Source organism: Tyto alba, unplaced genomic scaffold (assembly GCF_018691265.1).
Source record: "Tyto alba isolate M040663 unplaced genomic scaffold, T.alba_DEE_v4.0 Super-Scaffold_49, whole genome shotgun sequence".
NCBI classification, from domain to species: domain Eukaryota; kingdom Metazoa; phylum Chordata; class Aves; order Strigiformes; family Tytonidae; genus Tyto; species Tyto alba.
Window position 1 is genome coordinate 3201678 of NW_024881325.1, and position 24115 is coordinate 3225792.

The 24115-nt window shown below is 37.7% G+C and overlaps 1 protein-coding gene across 1 annotated transcript; it reads right to left on the minus strand.

Annotated features, from left to right (window-relative positions):
- Positions 1-23584, minus strand: PTPDC1 (protein tyrosine phosphatase domain containing 1). The gene is given in 12 exon segments (XM_042807032.1): positions 1-504; positions 507-564; positions 1417-1527; positions 3520-3705; positions 4429-5630; positions 6309-6446; positions 7216-7334; positions 7556-7636; positions 8450-8621; positions 11368-11460; positions 20225-20293; positions 23255-23584. Coding segments are annotated over 10 exon segments (2208 nt in total). The 5' UTR covers positions 11453-11460; positions 20225-20293; positions 23255-23584; the 3' UTR covers positions 1-448.
- Between the last annotated feature and the right edge of the window lie 531 nt (positions 23585-24115).

The following is a 24115-nucleotide window of genomic DNA, read 5'->3' on the forward strand; positions in this document are numbered from 1 at the left end:
TAAGCTCAGTCAGTATTTATTTTCTGCAAAGTAAAATAACATTAACGTAAACATACATATTACATAAATATTAATGCAATCCATTACATTTTTGTGTACCATGGCACTGAACTTATGGCAATTGTGTAACTTGAAAATAATGTTGCTTGTCAATGACAGAGGTTTCTAAATCAATAAATACATTTGAAAACAAGAGAACAGTTCACAATATAAAAGCATAGTACCTGCACCCAAATGCTACAGTACAGTCACACAGGAGCTGTTCTTTAGAACTGAGTAGATAGAACAATTGTCACTAAATCTCCCTCTAAAAAAATAAAATGCTTTGTTAATAACTGCTATTACCTAAAGCTAAGTAAATCATGCCAGATAGCACAAAATACAGTAGCTGGAAAATGCAAAATAATTTGGTAGGCCCATCTAATTCTTCAGCACAGCTATGCAGACATCAAGAGGGATTCTCTGTTTCTTCCTTTAGCCTTTTTCTTTTTTCTTCCAGTGTTTTTTAAATACTTTTTTCAAGGTATTGTAAAAATATGGTCCATTTTCAGAATCGAAGCTTGTCTAATAAAAGGGAGAGATTTAAGTTCACTTGTTAAACAGATGTCATACAACAAAATGCAAAGTAGATGACCAACATTTAAAAATAATTACTTTTCGGATATATCAAAGAAAGTATGTGTTTCCTAATGGAGTAGTTTATGCGAAGTATTTTCAATTTGATGCTAACTAGACATTAAAACAAACTAGTAAAAGGATAAATGTAATGACTGTTTTAACAGGTGACATGACTGTAGATTTACAAAAGATTAGGAAGCAGTATGATGAACATTCTGTTCAAATAATTTCACCTGCTGAATTTGAGAAGAAGGCAGCTCTGAGCTGAGCAATAGCAAGTTTAACCTGCCCCTGTTATTAAATGATTCCAAGAGCAGAAGTTACTTTTACACATACTATATTAAGGGCCCGAAACGTAACTGAATTGCCACACAATTTCAGAAAATGATTTAATCTGATGGAAAGACTCCAAGTAGTACAGAATCTACCAAAGCCTTTGGTAAACTACTCCCAGTCACTAATTATTCTCACCAGTTAAAAATTATCTTTTCCCTAATTTGAAAAAGTCCACAAATTGGCAGTGATACAAAACCAGAAAAATTAGACTAAATGATAAAAGCTGTATTTCCAGAATTTAATTATGTTGGAAGTATTTCTTACCCTTTATGCAGGCTGATTATTATAAAATGTAATCTCTGAAACAGATAAGAATCTGAATAGATAAGAATCTGAAATAGGTAAGAGTACACTAAGTGTGAAGGAATTACTGTAACTCTGCTCACAGAGGCCTGCTCTGTTGATTCACCCTTCATGATTTAAAACAAATAAATACATTGTCATGGACAAATGGTTACTTGCCTTAGTAAAAGCTCTGACAGCACGAGAAAGTAAGGCCTCCTCCACATCAGCTGGTAGCATTTGCAAGTTCACTACACAGTGTAAAATACAAAGGATAGTCTGACATTGTTCCTGGTGGGTAAAAGGAACAGCAGTTCATTAGAAGAATTATTTTAATGAAAAACATTTAACTTTCAGTTTTCATTAATTGCTGTTCAAATATCAAACTGTGCCCTCCTGTATTGAAACCCTCAGGCGTAGGAGTTGGGGAGGGAATATTCACAAGCCTAAAGAGCCTCTACATAATTATTTCATCCACGATGGGAGAAACTCTTCTCTTTTAGTGTACCACAAACTGCTCTGGAAATTTCTAGGTCCGGCATGCATCTGGAGACTTATTTTTCAAGGTCCCCTACACAAACAGTAGGATTCATGTGAAGTGGCACAGAAAAAGCAAGATTTTATTTTTCCAGGCCCAAATGCTACGCATGTTTAGGGCTCTTTCCCCAACTAATATAGGATGATCTGCATCTCTCTGTCCTACCATTGGTGTCTCCTTCACCATTAAAGGAAGCTTGCAGAAAGACACTTGGGCAGCGCAAGCAAGGATGCATAAAGGGAGCAACAGTATCTCTGTGGCTGCTAGTTCCCATCCTTTTTCCAAGACAGACAGATCTCCACACTGGCAGGTCATTTAATAGTGAGAATTAAATTAAAATTTGAGGGATTTCTGGGAAGAGCAGCTAAATATGCACCAGTACACATGTAGGGGCTGACTGGCTGGAGATCTGATTAGCAGGAAAGAACCTGGGTGAGTGTCCCACTGTATACAAAGTTGAACATGAGCCAGCAACAGTAAAGGAAGCTCAAGAACATCCTGGGCTGCGTTAGACAGAGAGTTGCCAGCAGGTCAATGGAGGCGACACATCTGGAGAGCTGGTCCAGCTCTGGGGTCCTTGGTACAAGAAGGACATCGACACACTAGAACAAGTCCAGCAAGGGGCCGCAACGATGATTAAGGGACTGGAGCATCAGTCATACAAGCAACCTGCTCTAGTCAACACTGTACTGAGCAGGGCGGTTGGACTAGAAGATATCCAGAGGTCCCTGCCAACTCAACTATTCTGTGATTCTGAAATAATATAGAATAAGGTAGGATAAAATTAATATTTTTAAACTAAGAAAAACCATAATTATTATTAATTTCCCATTCATTTATAACAGGTATCAAGCAGATATTTTTTATTTAATACAAACGGAAAGTTAAAACTCAGAGTGGAAGAATGCTTCTGGAAGAAACATGGTATTTTTAGATGAACTCAGGAATTCTGAATGTCATGTCATGAAGATGGTGACTGCACATAAAGTTATGACCACCTATTGATGAGAAGCTCTATTCTTGGATATCTGGAGGCCGTTAAAAGGGGCCCTATTTTCTTCATAAATACACTGGAAACAAAGAATTTCTGAAGAATTAGGAAATTAATTTGTGCAACTAAGAGATCAAGAATAGAGATTTTTTTTCTTTTAATTTACCTCACATCTAACACTTTGGGGAAAGCACAATTAAACAGTTTGTATCAGAATTACCTGTTTTTCACAAGCATTTTAGAATACAGATGGCTACAGTTCTGACTTAGGTAGCAGAATTTGGCCTGGCTTCTGATTCCTTAAATTGGCAAATTCTTCCTATTCCTTGTGTTAGCTCTTCCAAAGCTGATGGATTAAGATATTTGCACAGCAAATAATGCAACCATTAAGCACAGCTGCCAGATGTGACATTAATGAAAGCCATACATCAGGTCACAAGGAAAAGGTTTCTCATCTTTGCCTTTGGATCTCAAACTGCAGAATTTGCAGGGATATATGCTGAAGTTGAGCTTCTACTGAATGGTGTTCAAAGGCAGTATCTGGTATACTTTTCTTGCAATAATCATCATCATAGCATTGATCACAACTCATACTATTCAATACCAAAATAATTCTCATTCTGATTTTAAAGAGACTGAAGTTGCCTCTTAGAAGTGTAATTCCCTTGCCTAAAGGCCATAAATGAACAGTTTAACACACGTTAACAACACATACTTGGGAGTTAAAGAATTAATTGACATATACAATATCTACCTTTCTCAGTAAGTAAAGTGCATCCTGTGATTCTGTGCAATTGTTTGCCAGCATATCAATATCATCTTTGGATATAATAGGTTCTTTCAGCTGCTCTATCCAGGACCACATCAAGCTACAGAGGATAAAAGGATCTCTCTCGGTACAGATTTTATCCCAAGCTCCATCTCGAGAATTCAGTTCTTTCTTAAAACAAAACAAAACAAAACTGAAAATGCATCATCTATTTACTTTTGCCAACATTCTCTCTGGTTGTAGCAGTACTTGGCTGCTTACATTCCAACAAAAAAGGAAGACTTAAGAGTTAAAAAGAAAAAAATTTCTAGTTTTCTTCCAAAGCATCAACGTTTATCAACACTAATACAAGAGATTCTTTAAAACAGAAGGATGACATAAGTAGTGCAGGTCAGAACCTCCCAGTTATCTACTAGAATACATAAAACAGTTTTGGATTCCAACGTCAAAGGAAATGCTGCTAGGAGGATTTGGCTTTGAGGATAAGCAGTCAAGATTCTACTAAATTATTCTACTTTTACACACAGAATCCTCTGATTAGTTCTGAGAAAGCACTCATTAAAAACAACACAGCTCTAGCTTAAAATCTGTAGCGCTTTTATGCTACCAGCAGCCAAGTTACAACCACAGGTAATTGCATCAAGTTTCATTAGTTAATAAAACGAACGAACACAATCAGAAATGATGTTTGGTGCTGCTAGAGACTAAAATTTGTAGGTGCACTTTGCTTGTTTTTGAAAGAACTGGCCCATAACTGACAGTTATTTACTGAACCACAGTAAAGTGGTGTCCCAATGTGCCATTTCAAAGCACACGGTGACATTTTTGACATTCCATGAATTAACCTCGGTGAAATATACAGAGCCCATAACATTGAATAGAGTTAAAAATTACCTGCCACATTTCTACCTTCTGCTTCACTTCATCCTCTCCCAGAAATTCATTTATATCTGCAAGTGCTTTTCCTGCCAAAACTCTTCGAGCTTCCAAACTTAATTCTGGCTGCAGAACAATGTTTGGGATTGCCTCCGACACATCTTTGCTACCTTGGCTTTCATATCCAATGGAAAAGTTCACTTTAGAAGAAGAATCAGAGGCCTTGGAGACACAGACTCTTCTGCTATATATACTAGTCTCGCAGTCTTTTCTATGACCAATCTCATTGGCAAAATTATGCCTTGGTGTTCCAGGTTCCCTGGTATTGTGGATAGATGCCAGACCAGAAGAAAAGGTTCTGCTGCGTTGTACTTCTTTGATAGAGTTCCTTCTGTGATAAAGTAAGGATCCATCTTTTTGCCCATTCAAATTAAATTTACCTTGACTCCAGAACATGCATGTATTATGCGCTAATGCTTCTTTGTTTAAATCCAACTGTGGCTTTTGTTCACCTGTGGCAGAACATTCCTCACCACTCTTCTGCTTAAGTTTGTTGGACTGTAATAGCTGAGCAGGTACTGTCCATGCAGTTTCTCCTTGTTCTAAAAGCAAGTCAGATCTCCTTAAATCTGACTCGCTATAGCTTAAACGCCTTTTTAGATGAGTAAGAGGCCGAAGGCATTCAACATTCCTTCTTTTCCAAAGATGGTCACATTCATGTCCCAGGGAGAAAAGAGAATCCCGGGCCTCGAAAGTGGACGAGCGTGTGTGGGAGGAGTCCGACATATCACTGTGCTGCCTTGCGAGTTCTCTGTCTAGCTGTGTGGACACCAACTGAGAAACAGTCTTTTCAATTTCAGCTGAGAGATCTGGTACATCTAACAATTCTGCTTTTATCACTTGTCTGTTTTCAGCCACATCTAGCAACAATTTGCAAACTAGATGAATAAGTTTTGGCACGTGTTTGAGATGCCTACTCTCATAACCATGGAGCAGATGTCTCTGACGGGTCAGGTACTGGGACAGTGTCACTGTGTGTGCCTTGGGCTCACAGCATGCAAATACGTTTCTCAGAGGAACCAAAAACTGAGTGAATTCTCTGATGCATAATAACTGCCCTCTAGTCTGAATAGAATTAGACCTTTTTGCTCTAACAAAAATAATTGCTTGATCAGCACTCATTCTTGTTGCAAAAACTAAGTAGCAAGCTATTAGAACACCTGGAAAATACAAAAACAAGCATTAGTTGAAGAACTATCAGACTAAAACAAATACTCAGTGCAACTATAAGATAACAATTAATACAGGTAAAGATACAGGCTTTATGCCCTCTATTATGTGATGCATTTACCTATGTACAGTTGCATTTGTTGGACCACAAGACAGTAAAAACACTCTCACTGCCTTTCAGTGAGAGCTAGTTTCTCATCACAGTGTCTTTAGGAGTTCCATCATTTCTGAACAATAGTGGCTTCTACAGGAAGAATATGGGCAAAAAGGTCTTGAAAGAAGTAAATTAAATTTTAGCTGCTCCACCAAATCCACCCAATCTAACAATGAGTGGCAGGTCTGTAAACATGTAATAAATACCGGACAATGGAAGTGTACTAGGTGAGTTTTTCCCATCAAAAAGCAGATGTCTCATTTGAATGTAACAGGGAATTATTACACAGATTTAAAAATTTTCTAACTTTACAGGTTTCTGTTTCTAATATTAAAAGTGATCTCCCCTTGCCATTCTGGTAATTTTCACAAATTTGTTCAGCATTTTAAACCATTTTATAGATGTATATCTTGCAATGATATAGAATCTAAATAAATTATTAATAATTTATAACCAGAGACTGGTTTGCATTTTTAGACAAACAGTTCTGTTGATCTCACAGTAGAGCACATACCTGTCCGACCAAGTCCTGCATGACAATGAACAGCTACCCTCCCTTCCTGTAAGGCGAAAGCCATGACTTTTACCATATCAAGTATAGTAGTGAGAGATGCCACTCCATAATCCTTCCATCCAAAATTATAAAAATAAACTAAAATAAAAGAGAGAGAGTTATTTTCTGCCAAACAGATGAGAAATTTTGAATACGATATGCAGAGGAGAGATGACTAATAATAAATGATAGTACTAAAGTTGCATAATGGATCTTAGAATCTGACTACAAATTGTTTGCAAGAGATTATTTTCCCATTTCAGTGTATACTTGCTATTGAAATTTGATAAATACATGAAGCTAGCAAAGATATGTCAAATTAAAGTTCAGCTAGAATGTAAAAGGTATAACAAAACTGAGTGATTCACACAAAAATTACCGAGCTATATATAGGTAGAGGGTAATTTTTTCTCTTTAGAAATAAAAGCACTTCTTCAGTCAAAAGCTGTTTCTTACAGAGAGGCACTTTTTCTCATCTCACCATAATATGAAAATACAAGGATACTGTCAATAGAAATGTCCTCAAATTGAATAACCTTTTATAGTCTAGATAATAAAGCATGAATTGTACCAGAACTGGAAACACCATCAATGTTTTATATATTTGTGAACTCAGAAGAAAAATAAAACTTTAACTAGCTGTTGTCCTTTCTTCAAACACCTGAACATAAACCCTCCAGCTCACTCTACGTATATGCATCTTCACTAATGCACTATTCACTTGATGACATTTGCCAAGTTTCATGTTTACATCCCATTTCATGCAACTTTTCTTATAGCTGCTTTTAACACAACAAAATTTAAGTAAAAATATCTTCAAGTACCAAAATCAATAATTAACGAGGAACGGCAGCAGGAGTGAACTTACTTCCAGCCTCCATAAAAGCTTCAGGAAGGTAGGTGAAGCCACTTTCTTGTTCCAGTGGATTCCCACAGCTCGCGTGCTCCCCAGGACGCTGAAGGTTAATTATGGTTTTTATGCCACATCTTAAGGAAGGAATAGATGAGTCAAAGTATTATATGCAGCCAAAATCTCATCATCCCTTGTTTTCTGAAACACATTTAATTCTTAGTGGAGAATAAATCTTTACCTGTATATCGTTAAAATGAAAGGATCTTTATCAACAATCCAAATCTATGTTGAAAGAGAAAATGGATCAGGAATTACACTAGTAATACCTACGATAAATAATGACTAAATTTGTTACCTTTCAAACTGTTCAATAATGTTGTACTTTTCAATTAATTCTGTTGAGGGTCGAGCCATAGCCAGTATGTTATCTGTTATCCTGGGAAATGGAAAAGTAGGTAACAATGTTGTTATTAAAAATTTCCTGGGTATGAATCTACCAAAGTAAGAATACTATGTTATATTCAAGAAAGACAGAAATACATGCTGGTAAACTAGAAATGATTTTTCAAAAAATTCTCCTATCATATAGTGTTTGTGATAAATCTTATTAAGCTGATGCAGATATAACGTATCAAAAGACCATTTTGATAAATGGGTAAAAACCTGGAACTGTTTAAATGCCAGGCAAGTGAACATACTAAAAAAATCCCCTGAAGAGAAATCTGGATTCAGACCTCTGTTTGGCCCTTTGAGGTTTGTATGCTTCTGAATAGCATTTGGTATGTTACAAAAAAATCAGTAAGAATGTAAAGATACATTTCATGTGAATATTACTGCATATGAATATGCTTTTGAACACATACCTTACATGATTTCACCTTTGGTAAATGTTTTTATTTTTAAATTCTCTTATGAATACATTAATTTGCATTTTAAATCTTAGCAAGAACTGTTTATAACCCAGAATAGATTTTTTTACAACTCATGACAGATAGGAATTTCCTCTTTTGGATCTGAACCAAACTTATTGTAAGTCAACAGAAATCTTTCATCATCTTTACTGGGCTACGTACAATGGCCATTATGGTTTACTGTTAAGTTGCAATTCAGAATCAAGCTATCATTATGTTTTACACTTAATTTAGCAGTAGCTGACTTAAAAAAACCTTATTATTTTTCTTTGAATTCTCTCTTTTAATAAATACAATCGATGCAGTTACATTTAGTAAGAAGAAATGCTGCTTATTACCAAGAAGAGTAGAGCCCTTTAATGGCTTGCTCCTGGTCACTCCATCGAGCTGGGTTTTCGTATTTGCAAGCACGTCCACCACATGCCATTGAGCACTGCATGTGACCAGGAATGACATGGCGAAGGCGCTCCCCTACTTTAGTGTATTTCGCTGTCGGACGTCTCGAACTTCCTAGAACACAGGAAAAAACAGATTTAGTAAGGAAGCATAGAAATCATCTCCACCTTAAAAGTATCGGTTCAGCCTTAAGTTGATGAAGTTACAAACAGCATACATATATAGAATATATATTTAAGGCTCATTTTTCAACACAGACTTAAAGTAAGGATTCTGAGAGGAAAAAAACTGCTTGCATTACTACAGAGGTTGTTTTTTCTCACAGTAGCTGTGGTTTTTCTGATGAAGTTAGAGGAGTGTGATATCCTTTGCAAGAGGAAAAGATGTCACGGTCTTCTTCCACCTGAAATTGAAACTACTTAGCCATGTACTTGGTGTATGTGTGAATGTGTGCTTCTGTTTTACCTGTTCTTTATAACTGAGCTGTTAAGAGTGAAAGGTATGTATTAATCCTTGAATAAGGCATCAGTGAACAAAATATAAAATACAGGGAGAAAAATTAAAACCCACTATTTTATGCATATATATATATATATTATATAGTTAACGGATCAAAAATATATTAATTTAATACCAAGAAAATACCCAGAAAACTGCCAACAGTCTTAATGAAAAGTACTTTACTTTTTTTTTCAGGAAAAGTTGAATCCAGCTCCTCGGGGCTCAGAGACGACACCGCCACCATAACCCTGTGAGTCGATGATGAGAGCACCTCTACAACTGAGCTCCGGCGCCTCTGGATTATGCGAAGAAGGGGATCGGAGGAAGAATGCCTCCGACCCTGGAAAAAGTTGCTAAAAATACTCACTGCCGACCGCCTTCGGGGTGAACCCTGCATGACTGACCAGCCCCAGCCACCATCTAGCAAGGCTGCTGAGGATGCACTGATAGGAAATCCAAGTTGCTCAGTGCTGAAGTTGCGGAGAACTGTGCATCCTTCTGTAAGCTCCAGCAGCTAGTCAGCATGGGCTGAGCTGTCTCCATAGTAACGAACAATGAAGGCACTGCTGCCAGCTATCCTTGGGGCTGCTCCATTTCATAGGAATGGAGTCTGTTTGGGACAAACTGTTCCGTTGCTTGATGAAAATAGTTGCATTTCAAGTAGGTAATTTTGAAAATGGACTGGAACAACCAAAACATTTTCCGTAAACAATGTGAGTATTTAGTTAGTTGTAAATAACACGCATTCAGAACTCACTAAGACACAAAATTCTAGATTGAAAAGAACAATAAAAATGTAGCTGGAGGCTCTGATTCCTGAGAAATATGTAAGTACCTTATACTCCCCCACCTCTTGGTTTAACATTCCACAACCACCTCTCCTCCTCCACTTAGCTGCTCCAAAATGCATCATTAGCTCTGTAATAATTAGGATTAGTGTGTTCCTACTGAAATGGTTCAGTACATGATGAATTGTAGACTGTTTGCTCTGGACCATTCATATCTTCTAACAAAACACAATCTGTTATTCAAAACAAAAGGCTTATTTTTTTTTTCAGAGCACAGCTTTTTTATTAAGCAAAGCTGTAAGTCCTACAGACTGAGATAAAGCAGATTATGGGGAGGAGAAGATATATCAGTTGAGTGCTTTAGGCTTTTCAAGGTAGATATTAGGTGGCAAATTGCCTCCCACTTTGCTTCCAGTGTGCTAAGGAGAATGAGCTGGCCAGAAAGATTGCATCACTCCCAAAAGCACAAAATTCTCATGCAACTGTGTGGAGAACAGACTATTATAGCAATGCTAAAAAACACTCTGTCATCCCATTGTCTGTGCTTTTGATTGCACCTTAAAGACTGGGGAAATCAAGAAAACCCACCATAACTTTGTACAATAAGCAAATTAATCCCATTGCATTTTCCTAAAATATATGTACTATCTTCGGTCTGTGTTTCTTTTTGTACTACAAAAGCAGTAACTCCTACAGAGGAATTTGCGTAAGAGAAAGTTCTCTTCTAATAAAAATTCATCAGGCAAAAATCTATTGTTTCTTCTAGGTACTGAACAGGAATTGAGTGATTTAATTTTGAATACTGCACCCCAGCTCTTAAGGAGACGTAGTAAGGTTTGCTGTAGATACCAGTCCTGAAACATCAATGATGTTGTATGAGAAAAGGAAAATGTTAAAGTTGACTCTGTTGGCTGTTGTCTTGAAACTCTGACTTTTCTAATTCAACAATAAAACTGATATCAAGAGGAGAGAAAATATTTAGACATGCTTTTATTTTAGGAGGCTGGGTGGAAGAGAAAGATGAAGAAGTCTATCTTGAGTGCTACCTATGAAAAATGTTTTCTAATTAATTATATTGCTTTCTTGTATTTAATTTTTTCTCTTTCTCTTCCCAGAAACTTTTCTGCAGTATATATCAAATGATAGTGGAGCCAGAAATGAGCAAAATAAAATGCTGCACATCATTATTTTCCTACTGAATCTTACTTGCAAGTACTCACCCAAAACAGTAAGAAAGAATTACATCCTGTAAGAGTTTATATACTTTGTTAGAAATGGGAGTTTTGTTGAAGGTGTGTTTGCATTTGCAGAGCGCTATGCATTTTTTGAACATAAGTATCGCATAGTTTTTTCAATTAAGAGATCTGACAATATGAAAGCTACAGAAAAACTCAACATATTAACAAATCGTGGTGATGATACAGTAATGCAGTTTGGCTTTGTTACAGACATTTTATGTTTATAATTGGCAATAATATTTCTGGCAGTTTCAATTTTCTATGGAAAATATTTTTTTTCCAGAAATTCTCTAAGCACTTTTTGTGAATGGTGTATGGCAGAAAAATCATTACCTGAACTCATATTTGCAAGATATAGACTGCTCTTTAGTAATGAAGAATATGGTAGTTCATTTTGCAGCAAAACTCCTGCAGCCATTGCAGTACCTGTTGAAACAGTAATATGTTCACTGAAAATGTGTAACAGAAGCTCAAAAATGCGTAAGAAAGCTGAGTACCAGGCACCTGATTATAGAGTTATCCAAGGCTCAAGATCTGGGCAGACGTGGACTGTACTTTCTCTTCTGGTGTACAGTGATCTTAAAATTCAACAGCTTCACTGTCTGTCCTAGCAATTAAAAGTTTAGTCAATTGTGTGTTTCAAGTCCTAGAGTTTGGCTGACCATGTATTTTATAACTGTGTATTTTATATGGACAGGAATCACTCAACTAAAAACATTTAATGTAATGCCATCTTGATTTTCTCAAATTCTTAAAAGTAAACATATCATCAGAGATCTCAAACTGAAATTTTGCAAGGGGCACTTTCAGTAAAGCTGATAATATCATAATGGCAGCATGATTTCTAGATCACACCATTTATAATTTTAGTTGATACTTGCCAAACAGACTGCCCACAAACTATATGCCTTCTCTGCTCTCTTCCCTCCACTCCTTGTTTTCAGTCTGTTGGCAAGTTCGAAGACACATGTATGATGATTCTCCTCTAACAAGACAACTGAACACAAGAGTCTATCCAAGCAGAAATCAGTTGTTTCTCATGCTTTAATGTAATTTCTAATACAAAGTAAGTCCTGCTCTGAACACCTTCTATCTGACACAAAGAAAGCTAAAGCATATTAATCAGTCACTGTGATGTTCAAATAAACCATTTACATGGATCCTGAGTGGAAATTCTTAACCAGTACAAGATTACCATTGCTTTTTTTATCTCTATAGGAAAACAGTTGCAAGTATAACAAAAAAGCATTTTTTTAATACCACACTAAGTACATCTCTGCTGTATGTATAACTATAGAAACTTTACTGAATAGACAAAACTTAGGTTCCAAATTCTACAAAACCAGTATTAGGATTCAGCAGTATAGATAGTGTTTTAAGACAGATTTGCTAAAAAAATTAGCATTGTGGGGATTCGGTGGTGTAACAGTCTTGTGCTGCATAAAAGTGTAGTGTTAACAGCTTGCTGTTCACTGTCCACCTTTTATCTATAATTCTGCATAATTGTTTTTAAAGGAAATATTTAAATAGATTAAGATAGCAGTTAATTCATTCTTTTATTACATTACCTATCACATACTTGAATAAATTATTCTTCCAACAATGCTTGTGGACTTTATTTCACAAAGTCACCTAATGCAGCTCTGCCGTTTTCAAGACGCTTAAAGGTGGGAACAGAATTCACATACACATTAACAGCCTTTTAATACTGCTGTATCAGTCGCCTCAAAAAGATGTGTATTACGTTTGACTTGTGAAAGCCTTTTGAAACTTCAGTGATGCTCAGAAATGCATTTCTAATGTAAATATATTAATAAGAGTATGAATTAAGATGAATCTTAATAAAGATTAAAGAGTATCTGGAGCATTTCTTATTCTGCTACTTGGACATCTGACTCTGCACTTTTAAGGAGCCAAGCGGTTCCAACTGACTTAAATATTTTGTCTGCGTGCCTTTCAGTTTGCTAAATTTACTTCCTGACAGGTGTTTTAAATTGCATAGTGTGATCAATGTGAGCAATTCCCTTATATTTATTTCTGAAAAGAAATTAGATTGTGACAAATCACTTTACTGAGTTACATTGCACTCTCTCAAACAGATGGTAAATGTTTTAATTTGGGACAGGAAGTACTATTTCAGTGTTGATGTTACTAGAAAGTGGTATTACATTCCTGCACAGATAGAAAGAGTGTTAAAAAAAGTGATGGGGTAAAAGGAAAAACCCTCTCCTGATTTTTCCAGGTACCAGATACTCTTAGCTTATAAAAGGCCCTCTTCAGCATTTTTGTTAATCATATGAACACCTGATAGATGCTGGAGAAAAAAACAAGCCTGAAGTGTTATTCCAGGTCATGGTCCTCATTAGCTGTCTGAGTGAATGGAGTCGCGTGCCTTGTGGCAATCATGATACCACCTTAATCAGATCCACTCAGTTATCTCTGACACGCATTTCTACTGCTATGACAGCAACGCTCATCTTTTAATCCCCGCTTCCCAGTTCAAGCAATGGAACAGTGTCTCAGGTGGTATGCCATCTCTTTATGTTCTACTACAGGAAGCAATGTCATTAAGCGTGCATAAACACAGCTATTGAAACCAAAACACAGTAAAAATAATGTCTGTGTTGTTTGCTGACTGAAATAAAAAGCAATACCACATTGCCTGAGGAAACAAGGGTCTCCTGAAATCATGACACACTGTCAGATGTCAAGCACTATGGGGGATGTTTCAGGAGGTCCCCTCCAGGTGTGGATTTTATACTTGTTTTGATGAAGGTATGTATTTTTGAGGTGTTTGTGGGGTTTTTTTCCCCCACTTCTGAGCAGACCAATTCCTAACAGAAAGGACATAACATTTTTTGTTTCCTGTTGGTTGCACCATTTATTTACTTGTTGCATGTGGTGACATGACAGCTGTCAAATTCTACTCACTGCTTCATACATGCAGAGAGGTAACTTTCTTGCAGAGGAAATAGTATAGGCATGCTGCACTGTCATAGGTGAGATCACTCTGTGCTTCCACTTTCTTTTAAGGAGTGAAGCAGCTTCTTGTCCATATCCATCTCCTCTGGAATAAAAGCATTTATCTTTTTGAAGTTACAGGCTGAGCAGTAAAGTGTCATGCAACAAGTAAAACAACTGGGACACCAAGGATCCACAACGAAGCAGGGTCTGCAACTAATGGGTGGGCAGACTTACCAGAAAAGAACATAAAGGAGGCATACCTTACTGGTTCACATGAGCAGGCTGCAGGATGGACTCAAACTAGCAATGGGGTTAGCAAATTAGCAACTGGCATAGGTGTCACTCTGGCTTGAAACAAGGAAGATTCCTTTTTAGTATTTCCGGATCTGGAAATCACTGGCTTCCAGTCACTGGGCTGAATTTGTGCTCCAGAATGAAATGAGAGAAAGAAGCAACATCTAATATTTTAGCAGCAGCCAGAAAACAATTATATAGCCAAACAGTGAAGAGACAAGAAGATGCTGGTCTCACTCTACCTTTAGCAATTAAGATGGTTATCTAATAGATGCAATTACTATCTTTTACTTCAGAACATGTTTTCAAAACAGAGAGGAGAGCTTGTGTTCCAGACTGGAACGATTCCAGTTGGGGCAGTTCAGCTGCCGGCACAAACAGTAATCCAATTGTAAAGCTCTCCACTGCATTCTGTGGAACTACCTACTAACAGTGATGTCTCTCATTTCTCCAGATTTGTGCGGATTTGGTCATCAAGAATACGACAGCAGACCACATATTTCAAAAGGTTGCTTTTATGCATTAACATTAAAAAATCTTGAATAAGCTTTCAATTTTAACATACCAGTGTATAAGAAAAACTATTTAAAACCTCAAATTCATACAATATAGGCAAATGCTGATGCTTATGCCTGTCACATAGAATTCTGAGGTTATTTTTTACTGTTTTCTCGTCTCCTAATGTAAATTTGTTTTCTCCCTGTTGCAGTCATGGGTAAATAATGACGAAGTTGCCAAATTTTTAAAGGAACATGGTCACCTAAACACAGGCAGGGGCCATGTTAACTTAGTACCTAAGCACTCAGGTAACACCTCTAAAATTTACTCCATGGCCTGATTCTGCAGGTACTTATCTTCCTGAGAAGCTTTGCTTTTGTGAGCAGCCTCAAGGAAGTCAACAGGGTATTTGTCTAAATATACAATCATATAGCATAAAGTTTCATTGCCAAAATGCAATGTTCTGTAAACTGCACTAATTAAGATGTTTTAGATAGATAACTAAAGGTAACTTAGATAACAAAGACTAAGCAAAAACACAATAGTGTAAGGAGGACTTTAATGAAGTGGTTAACAGCTACTAAATTTTAACAGTCTCTAAATTCAGGCTTTAATTCTGACATTTTAAGATTGGCAGATATGAGAGTTTTTAACAGAAAAATCTTCTAAATTTGCTGAGACATAGTTAGTCACTTATATAGGTAGCACAGGTAAATGAAATTGTGTCTTAAATTACAACAGACTATCTAATTTTAACATTGCCAGGAATAACAACACATTTATTTCTACAGTTCCCTAAAAATTTTAGATAGCTTTTTTGTTAAACTTGATTATTATGAATAACGAAACAAAATGCAATGGTTGTTGTTCTAATGTATATATCAGTAAAAAAGTTTGCTGATAGCGGATATTTCACAAATACTTGAGCTACAACTAACAGGAGTCTTGAAGGCAGTTTTAGCATTGAGCACACATATTTCAGTAGGCATATGCCTCAATTCCCTAGGCTTATCTGAAATTTAAAATGTTTACCGCCTGCAAGGAAACACCAAAAAAATGGAAAAATAAACTAAACACATAGATATAGGACATAAAGAAGACAAAGTAATTATTTAACAGATTTTCATATATTTTAGTTATATGTAATTTACACAGCAGAAAGAATACTACAGCTGTTGTAAAACTCCAGTGATTTCCCTGGGGCCACAACCAGAACTGTTTTGTTATTTCTATACGTGTTTTTCCCCCTTTGGGAAAAAAATATTCCCCATCTGTTCTAGTAAAAGGTGAATGTCATTTAATCATTAAGTTTGATATTCACAAAGGGCTTTAACTGATTTCACATACAAAAGAGACAAAAGAATATAATTAATTAGAAGATTATGTACTTGCTGGTCTGGTGATTCAGCACTTGCCATTCATAGATTTTTTTTTTTTTTGACATAAATAGCAAGAAACTGCAAGCTAAACTGATGGACATGTCTACCAGTTGACTTAATTCATGTTATTTAAAGCCACGTCAGCTTTCTGTGGTACAGTTAACCCAATAATTAACACAAGTTATTTTAAACTACCTTGAACAAACTGGCAGCCTGTAATTACTAATGAGAATTGTAAAGGAGATGGTGTCAAATGAATATATTAACTGTTCTACAAGCAAAATGGGTGACTCAGACACTCTTGATCATGACTACCATGTTTACTAAGAGGCTATCAGACTTCTAAGACTGACTACATACAGAAGAAGGTAATACTGTCAGTAACGCATTTTACCAGCATTCAGAAGTGGAAAAGCTTAAAAATTAACTCTGCAAGTAAGAGGAATTATTTTTCAATCTCATGTAGTCAAACCCATAGTAAATTTACATGAGTTTTAATAGCTTCAAAAATTTCAATTTTAACACCTTACCTTTTACCCTGCAAAAAGAATGCATGATTGTTGATCCCTTCATTGTTGCAGTATCAACCGCAAGAAATATGTTGTAGGGAAATCACATTTTACAGATGAGAAGCTGAATGACGTTTACATAGTATTTCCTGTAGTTAACTGGATTCGTGATGGTAATCTGGGAGGAGCCAATAACTGTATTTTCTTAAATTAAAACTGTATGAGGAGTGCCTGTGCAGATAATCATCCCATAAACTGCTTTCTGTGTCTGCCTAGATTTTAAAGAGATTGAGTCAAACAGGCCACACCACCAACCTGATTTTTTATTAACCGAATCTTCCATCTCTTTTTTCTGTTCACCTCATTTTCCTATTATCAACCACAAGTAAATATATATGTATGTGTGTGTGTGTGTGTCTACATGTATCAGACAACTAAGCACATAGCTAGAGATAATTCTGTGGTTACATTAATCACAGTTAAACTGATACAGTAATTTTGAAATGCCATGAGAAGAAAATCAGATATAAATGTTTCATTGCTATCTGTGGTTATACCCTGAACAAAACATTTATTTTTCCATCCAATAAAGCACAGAATATCATTGAAGTATTTACACTAAGTATAAATTAACTGCATTAAAAACAGTATTGCAAAACCATAACAAAAGTAAGTTCATCTGAATGTAAAGTATGCAATCTACTAAAAACCAAAGCAAGGATTTTGTTGATTTAACTAAATACTAGATAAAATAATAAAACAAGCTAAATAAAATAGGATACTGTATCTTATTCTATCTTACTAAATCAATTTCAACCATTAAATATTATCTGACAAAAAAAAAGGCTTTCATCTATTTCCATCACTTCCCTGCATGCCTTATTTAAAAAATCCCTACCGTTAATTAAGCACTACTCACTGCTCATAATTAAAAATGCCTCCCAATTATTCAGAAACAAAATATTTGTGCAAGCTTCTGTGGATAGGATATGTGTATTATTTAAACAAGCAAGGAGAACAAGCTACATGAGACAACTCAGGTCTGATGTCAACAACCTTATGAATTCAAAAAACATCATCTCAGCTAACCATCTGCCTTAATTTTGGCCAGCAGGGAGATAGAGCATATAACAGGACTAGATCATTTTGTTAATTTTCAGAAATAATTTTGCAGTCGGGTTTTTGCTGTATACTGCTAATAAAAATCATAAGGAAGAAAAATCCAACTACTTTTCTACAGAAAAAAATAATTTACTGAGAAGAGACAAATTAACAAAGTAATCCTTAAAATTACACATCTAGTTTCATACTCATCTTGTAGGGACAAAAAAAAAAAATCACATGCATGAAGTAACTGCATCCAGACAATTTAGGAAACAGAAAACACAATTTTTATATACAGGTATGAACATTTGTGCAAAAAACCCCCTTAAATAAAAAGGGGGCTTCAAAGGATTTGTACACAATTTTGGAAAACACACTAAGGTACCTTAAAAACCTGAAGAGATTGCAGAGCCTAAAATCCTACGTTGCACATCTTTCTGTAGAAGTTTCAGTTCCAAGGGTGCCAAGTGTCTCCAGCTTCCCCAGCCTGCAGGTGGAACTGGTGAGCTCAACACCTCCAAAACATTGCTCCTTGCAGGTCCCTGGGGGACAAGAACTAGTGAACAGCCCCACTGCCTCCAGCAGCCCTGTTCAATGCCAGGCTATAAGCACACAGAATTACGCGTTCGCTTAGGTGTTTGTGAAAGTGGATCCCAAGCAGTAACCAAAGCAGGTCACTGCTTGTAGAGACCCAGCAGAATGCAGTGTTGCCTTCCTGGGAATAAAAGACCTTCAGTGAGAACCTGTATTATCATCATGGAAAATGTAGGGCAGAAAGAATTGGAGGTCAGTTAGTCCAACATCCTGCTCAAGGCAGGACTGACTCCCAAGTTAGATCAAACACTGACAGATTCCCCATCTGAATACCCCTGCACAAGTAACAGCCTGTGATAGCAGCACTGCTTCTTCGTTTCATCACCCATTGTTTGTAGTCATTATAAAGTGGCTCTAGAAATCAGAATCTAAGACTTGTGAGTAAAGGCACATACACATTTTTCAAGTGCCAGCACACAAAAAATGTGTTGAACAAATGCAGCATCTGCTAAAACGTTCTGGAGGAAGAAACGGAGGAAGTTAGCATTTTTGCTTAATTGACTAAAGAACAAAGAGCAGCTTTGGATAATTAAGAAATATTAATTAAATTCCTAATATAAGTGTAATCTTTTGGGGAAGGTTCTAAATGCTCACATTTGAGAAGCTGTCACCGGCATACTTACTGTTTATTTTCGTATGGATAATATAACACTGTTTAACTATCTGATTCCAGAGTGAGGTTAATTCTTGGATGGTTTGGATTCTCAGTGCAACAGCCCGCTGCTCTGCTGTATCGATTTGTAGATGTTAGAGGTTTGCTGAGTTGCCCTTTATATCTGTTCCTACATTTGAAATCTTCAGTATTAATTGCAATTTACTCAGCTGAATAATTAATTCTTTCTAGTGATCTGCAAAGTTTAGCTAGTTCCAGGAATTGGTGCCAAACATGTTTGTTCAAACAGGCTATGTCATTATATTTTTGTCAAGACAAAGCTTTGTGCTAACTGAGGACAACTTTTTAGGAGAGTTAACCATTAGGTTGAAATAATTTGCCATTTCCAAGGAAAGAATACACAGAGTAGGTGGGATGCTAGTGACTAAATAATCTTCATCTCTCCAGGCTTGGCATTTTCCTATTTAAAAAAACTGAAGAATCCCAAATCCTCTGGAAAATTCTATTGAATTATGATTGACATTTAAAGATACCAACAAGCTTTTTAGGTAAGTACAACAGGATCACTACACTTTTGGCAGCTTACTTCTGCACTGCCTGGGCTGCCTTGTGGCTACTTTACAGCAGACTTGGCAATTCCACCTGTCCCATGACCTTAGGTACTAATTAATCAGATTAGGCAGGTAGAAAACTGTCTAAATTGTCTCATAAGGAGCTGGATGTAATTCAGAAGTTTGACCAGTTCTTAGACTGCACTATTTTCATTGGTACATAGACAGAAGCAAGACATCAAATTATCCTAAAACTTGAAGTTTACTAAAGCCTAATTTACATTACAGTTAATTTAGTACAAACTATCTATTTAGGTTCCTCGCTGGCTCTGGACATTTCCAGCTTCACCTTTTGCTTTTTGTTCTTCTTATAGTTTGGATAATAAAAATCAATTAATGTTGCTTTATTTTCAGCTTGTATTGAAACACTGCAGGGAATGCTTTAGTTTTGTGTAACTTTAAAACTGTATGAAATGTTACTAAAGACTATTTGTAAGATCTGCTTTTAGATTTTTTTAAATATGTATTTCTGTTCCTTAAGCATAATGCAGTACCACTGCAAATCAATCATAAAAGCAGGGTCAAAGCCTATCTGTGATAGACTGGACTACACTGGCAGTGTTACAGCTGTGAGATAAATATATATGTTTAGCTACTTAGTAAGATCCCAGAGTAGCAGCTCACCTGTGATCCCCGTCCTCTTTCATCATCTGCACTTCTGTCTTTTTCTGTTTGTTCCACTGTTAGGTGAAACTGTCAATAAAAGGTAAAATGGAAATGTAGTGAAATGTTAAGTAAAGGCAGCATAGTAATATGAACATTTCAATTCAAAAGAGTTCTAAAACTGAAGAATTGTCCTCAGTATTACTTACAGGTCATACAGTGGACTTGCACTACAAGCCTAGGAAAATAGTCTAGAACCAATTTTTAGCCACAGGCCTTAAAATGAAAGCAAAATCGCAACTTAAACTAGATATAGATATGAAAAGGAAAGAACTATAGCAACCCTGTCCAGCTCTGCTTTGTGAGATAGCTCATTTTCTACATACATGACACAGCAGTATCCATGTAGCTGCAAAGGCCCTCATCCAGTAAATCTACTTTGGGTTGGCAGCTCTGTCTTTGAAATAGCTGGCAAATGTTGAGTTGGTGGAAAACAGAAATTATGAAGAAATCCTTCTTTCACAGATTTCAGAACTTCTGAAGAGCTATCATATATTAAGACAATTTGTGATGACCTTTGCAAAAGCACTGTTTAATGTACACATAATTTCTAAGAAACATTAGACCTGCTGTGGGTATGCAGAACAGTTACCAAGTTTATGCACAATAAAATTTAACTGTTCAAAAATGGCAGACTAGTTAAAAGAAATGAGGAAATGTTAAGAAAATTAAGTAGCTCTAAGGTAGCAAATCCTTTTAGGCATTTTATCATGTGCTTTTTGCTAAGGAATAAAATGGTCAAGCTCTGTAACACAGGGAACTGTCTGAGTGAAGAACCAAGGTCAAAGGAATTTAACAGAAGTGGCCAGAATTGCATGTGGTTGTATTGTCCTCATGTTCCTGTGACTGGATTAAGTCCAGGAAAAACTCCAGAGTGGAGAGAAAACTGATTAAATGGGTATTTTTTTAATGTTTTTCTTATTTTCAGCAATAACAAGCTACCCAAGATCAGGAGTAAAAATGTTTACAAAGATCTATATTTTCTTTTAAAAATCACCGCAGAATACAAGGTTAGAAATAATTTTTCTTTTTTGTTGTATATTTGCTTAAGTAATTCTGGAGTCTGAATCTTCTTTCACAAAGAAACAGAAAATCTATGCCTAGGAAATGTGTCTGAGAAAAGAGCAGGGAGTCACCGGGTGACAGCAGACAGTGGAGGATCATGGTGCCTCACACTGCTGGCTGCAGCTGAGGCGCTCCAGGTTCCCACAGAGCTTTGCCACGGGCAGCACCCTTCCTCAGACGGAGGGAAAGGACCTTCAATGAACTGCTTCAAAGTAGGCAGGTGGTCTTTTACTGTGTCTGGTGCTAACACGGGAGGACTGAGATCGTTTTGAAATATACTTGTTTTAAGGAATTACAGGTATTAAGTACCTTGTACAGGTGAACTAGATGAGCACTTTGAGGCTGGCAGTCAGCAACAGCCATCCAGCTCTGGGTAGCCATGAGCTGAGCAGCCTCTGCAGCATGGCTGAAAAACACCCAACCAGGGAGTCTGAGTCATCTGGTGATATGAATGAGAAACTCACCTTGCCTAATTGAACTGAGCCTCTTTAAACAAGTATGTCTTTAATTCTGAATTATATACTAGCAGGAAAAAAAATTTAAGTAAGCCAGCAAACCATACTCTCCATTCAGAAAAGTGGGACCATTAACTATATTACCAGAAACTGGGAATATATTTGCTGGCTAGTACTAAAAGATACAAGTAATCTTTTACCTTATCTGAGCACCTGCAATCCTTTTTTTTTTTTTTTTAAATATTTGTAGCACAGTCTTTCCCAGCAACTAGCTTCATCCATGTCATATTTCACTATTTCTACTTGTGACTCCTCTCATTTGTAATTTTACTATTATTAAAAAAATACTCATAGTGGTATAATTTGATTTATGATGAAGTAAAATATTTACTCAAACATGTGGAAGGAACACTATTCAAATCGGTTTATGCTGCCACCCAAGCAATCACATTATGAGAGATGATTACATTGCTAATTATATCTCTGAGGTGATATTCTTACAGCATCTGGCCCTGGAGACTGTCTCACTTCATCCTTCTTGTCTTACACATGTAGCTCCACGTATGTTTCACATAAACTACTGATGAAAACAAAAGATGGAAGAATATTTTTTCAAGCAATACTTAATCGCAACTCATTAATTTTGTACATATTCTTTCAAGATTAATTACTTCACAGATGTGGTGCTCAGTTTTACTAATTGAGGTGCAGGTTCCTGAAAACAGGGCTAAGAACAGAAAAGCAAGGGAGCTGTGCTAAAAGAAAACGCTTAAATTTATACTATTAATATATCAGATAATCTTTTCTCAATTTTTTAATTTTCTGAACAGTAGTATAGTTACAGCCTGTTGGCAAAAGCAGTGATAGCTACATCTAAAAATTACTATCCTGTGTTTGGATTGAAAAATACACCAAATGCATGTCTGTCTTTTCAACTTGAAAGAGGACTCAGATGCATTTTTTGAGGGCAGTTAAGTGATGATTATAGTGTAACTGCTACAAAACATGAAAACACTGCTGTGAAGGGGAATGTCTCCCTCTCCATCGCCGGTATCACCTACAGAAGCCACCCTCCTCTGCTCTCATTGAGACATCTGCCTTGGCGAAGGTTGAAATCTGCAGTATTATTTAGCAAACTGGAATTATTTAGCTGGCAGTAAGGCCTGGATGACTTCACAGTCCTACCTCCAGGAGTTACCCTTAAAACTGTTGGTGCCGCATAAGTCACCCCAGAGGGCGCAGGGCAGCCGCCACCCCTCGGAAGCCCGGAGAGCTTGGGGGCTGAGGGTGTCCGTGGGTGTTAAATTCTTAAGGGTCTCTACTCTGAATGTCACCGAGACAGCAAGCGCGGAACTGTCGGAGAACTTCACGCCACTAGCTAAGAAGCGTGCTTTAAGTCTTAAGACTTTTTTTCGGGGTGTTTTTTTTTTTTTTTTTTTATTCATGTGCTGAGCACACTGTAGTCGCTTACCTCAGCCGGGGCCGCCGCTCGCAGCCCCCCGCGCGAGCGAGGCCTGTGGGCGAGGGAGCGCCCGAGCAGCCGTGTGTGCCGCGGGGCCGGCGCGCCGCGGGAGCGAAATGGCCGCTGCCTGGCGGCCCTGTGCCGCCGCCGGGCGTGCCGCGCTGCCATGGCGACGGGAGCGGCGGGAGCGGGGCGGCCCCGACGGGCCGGGGAGGAAGGGGGTGGGCGGGACGCGGGAAGCTGCTCTCCGCGGGCAGGGGCGCGGGAAGGGCGGCGGACCCACCTGGCTCCCGCCGCGTCAGGCCTCCGCTCCGCCGCCCGGCGTGGGGAAAGGCGGCGTTGGGGGAGGGCGCATGCGCCGCTACGAGGGAGCGGGATGAGGGGAGGGGGGCGGCTCGGCTCGGCTCGGCTCGGCTCGGCTCGCCCCGGCTCGCCCCCCGCGTTTCCCTAGCGCGGCCTTAGGGGCGCCGTGGCACAAAGCTGGGCAGGGCGAGCACACGCCTCCCCTCGCTGAGGAGAAACGCCTGAGGGAGAAATTGCCGCCTCGTGAAAGCTCTAGCGCGACGCCCACTTTATCAAAGATTACGTGTTTTCTTCCAAGTCAGGTGTGGAGGGGGTCGGTGTCCCCCTCAGCCGCCTCCACCCGGCCCGAGCTGGGTGGGAGCCAGGCCTTGGGCCTCCTGTAAGCTGCTTCACACCGAGAAGCACACAAAACAATAGTGGATAAATTTACTGGCACAGTTTAATTTTTTTAGCATCATCGTGAGTCACTGATTCTCCTTAGTGATTGATGTTTGGGAGTTTAATTGAAAATATTCAAAAGACCGTGTCTGTTTGGTAAATTGTGCCTACAGTTGTGTATATTGTGGG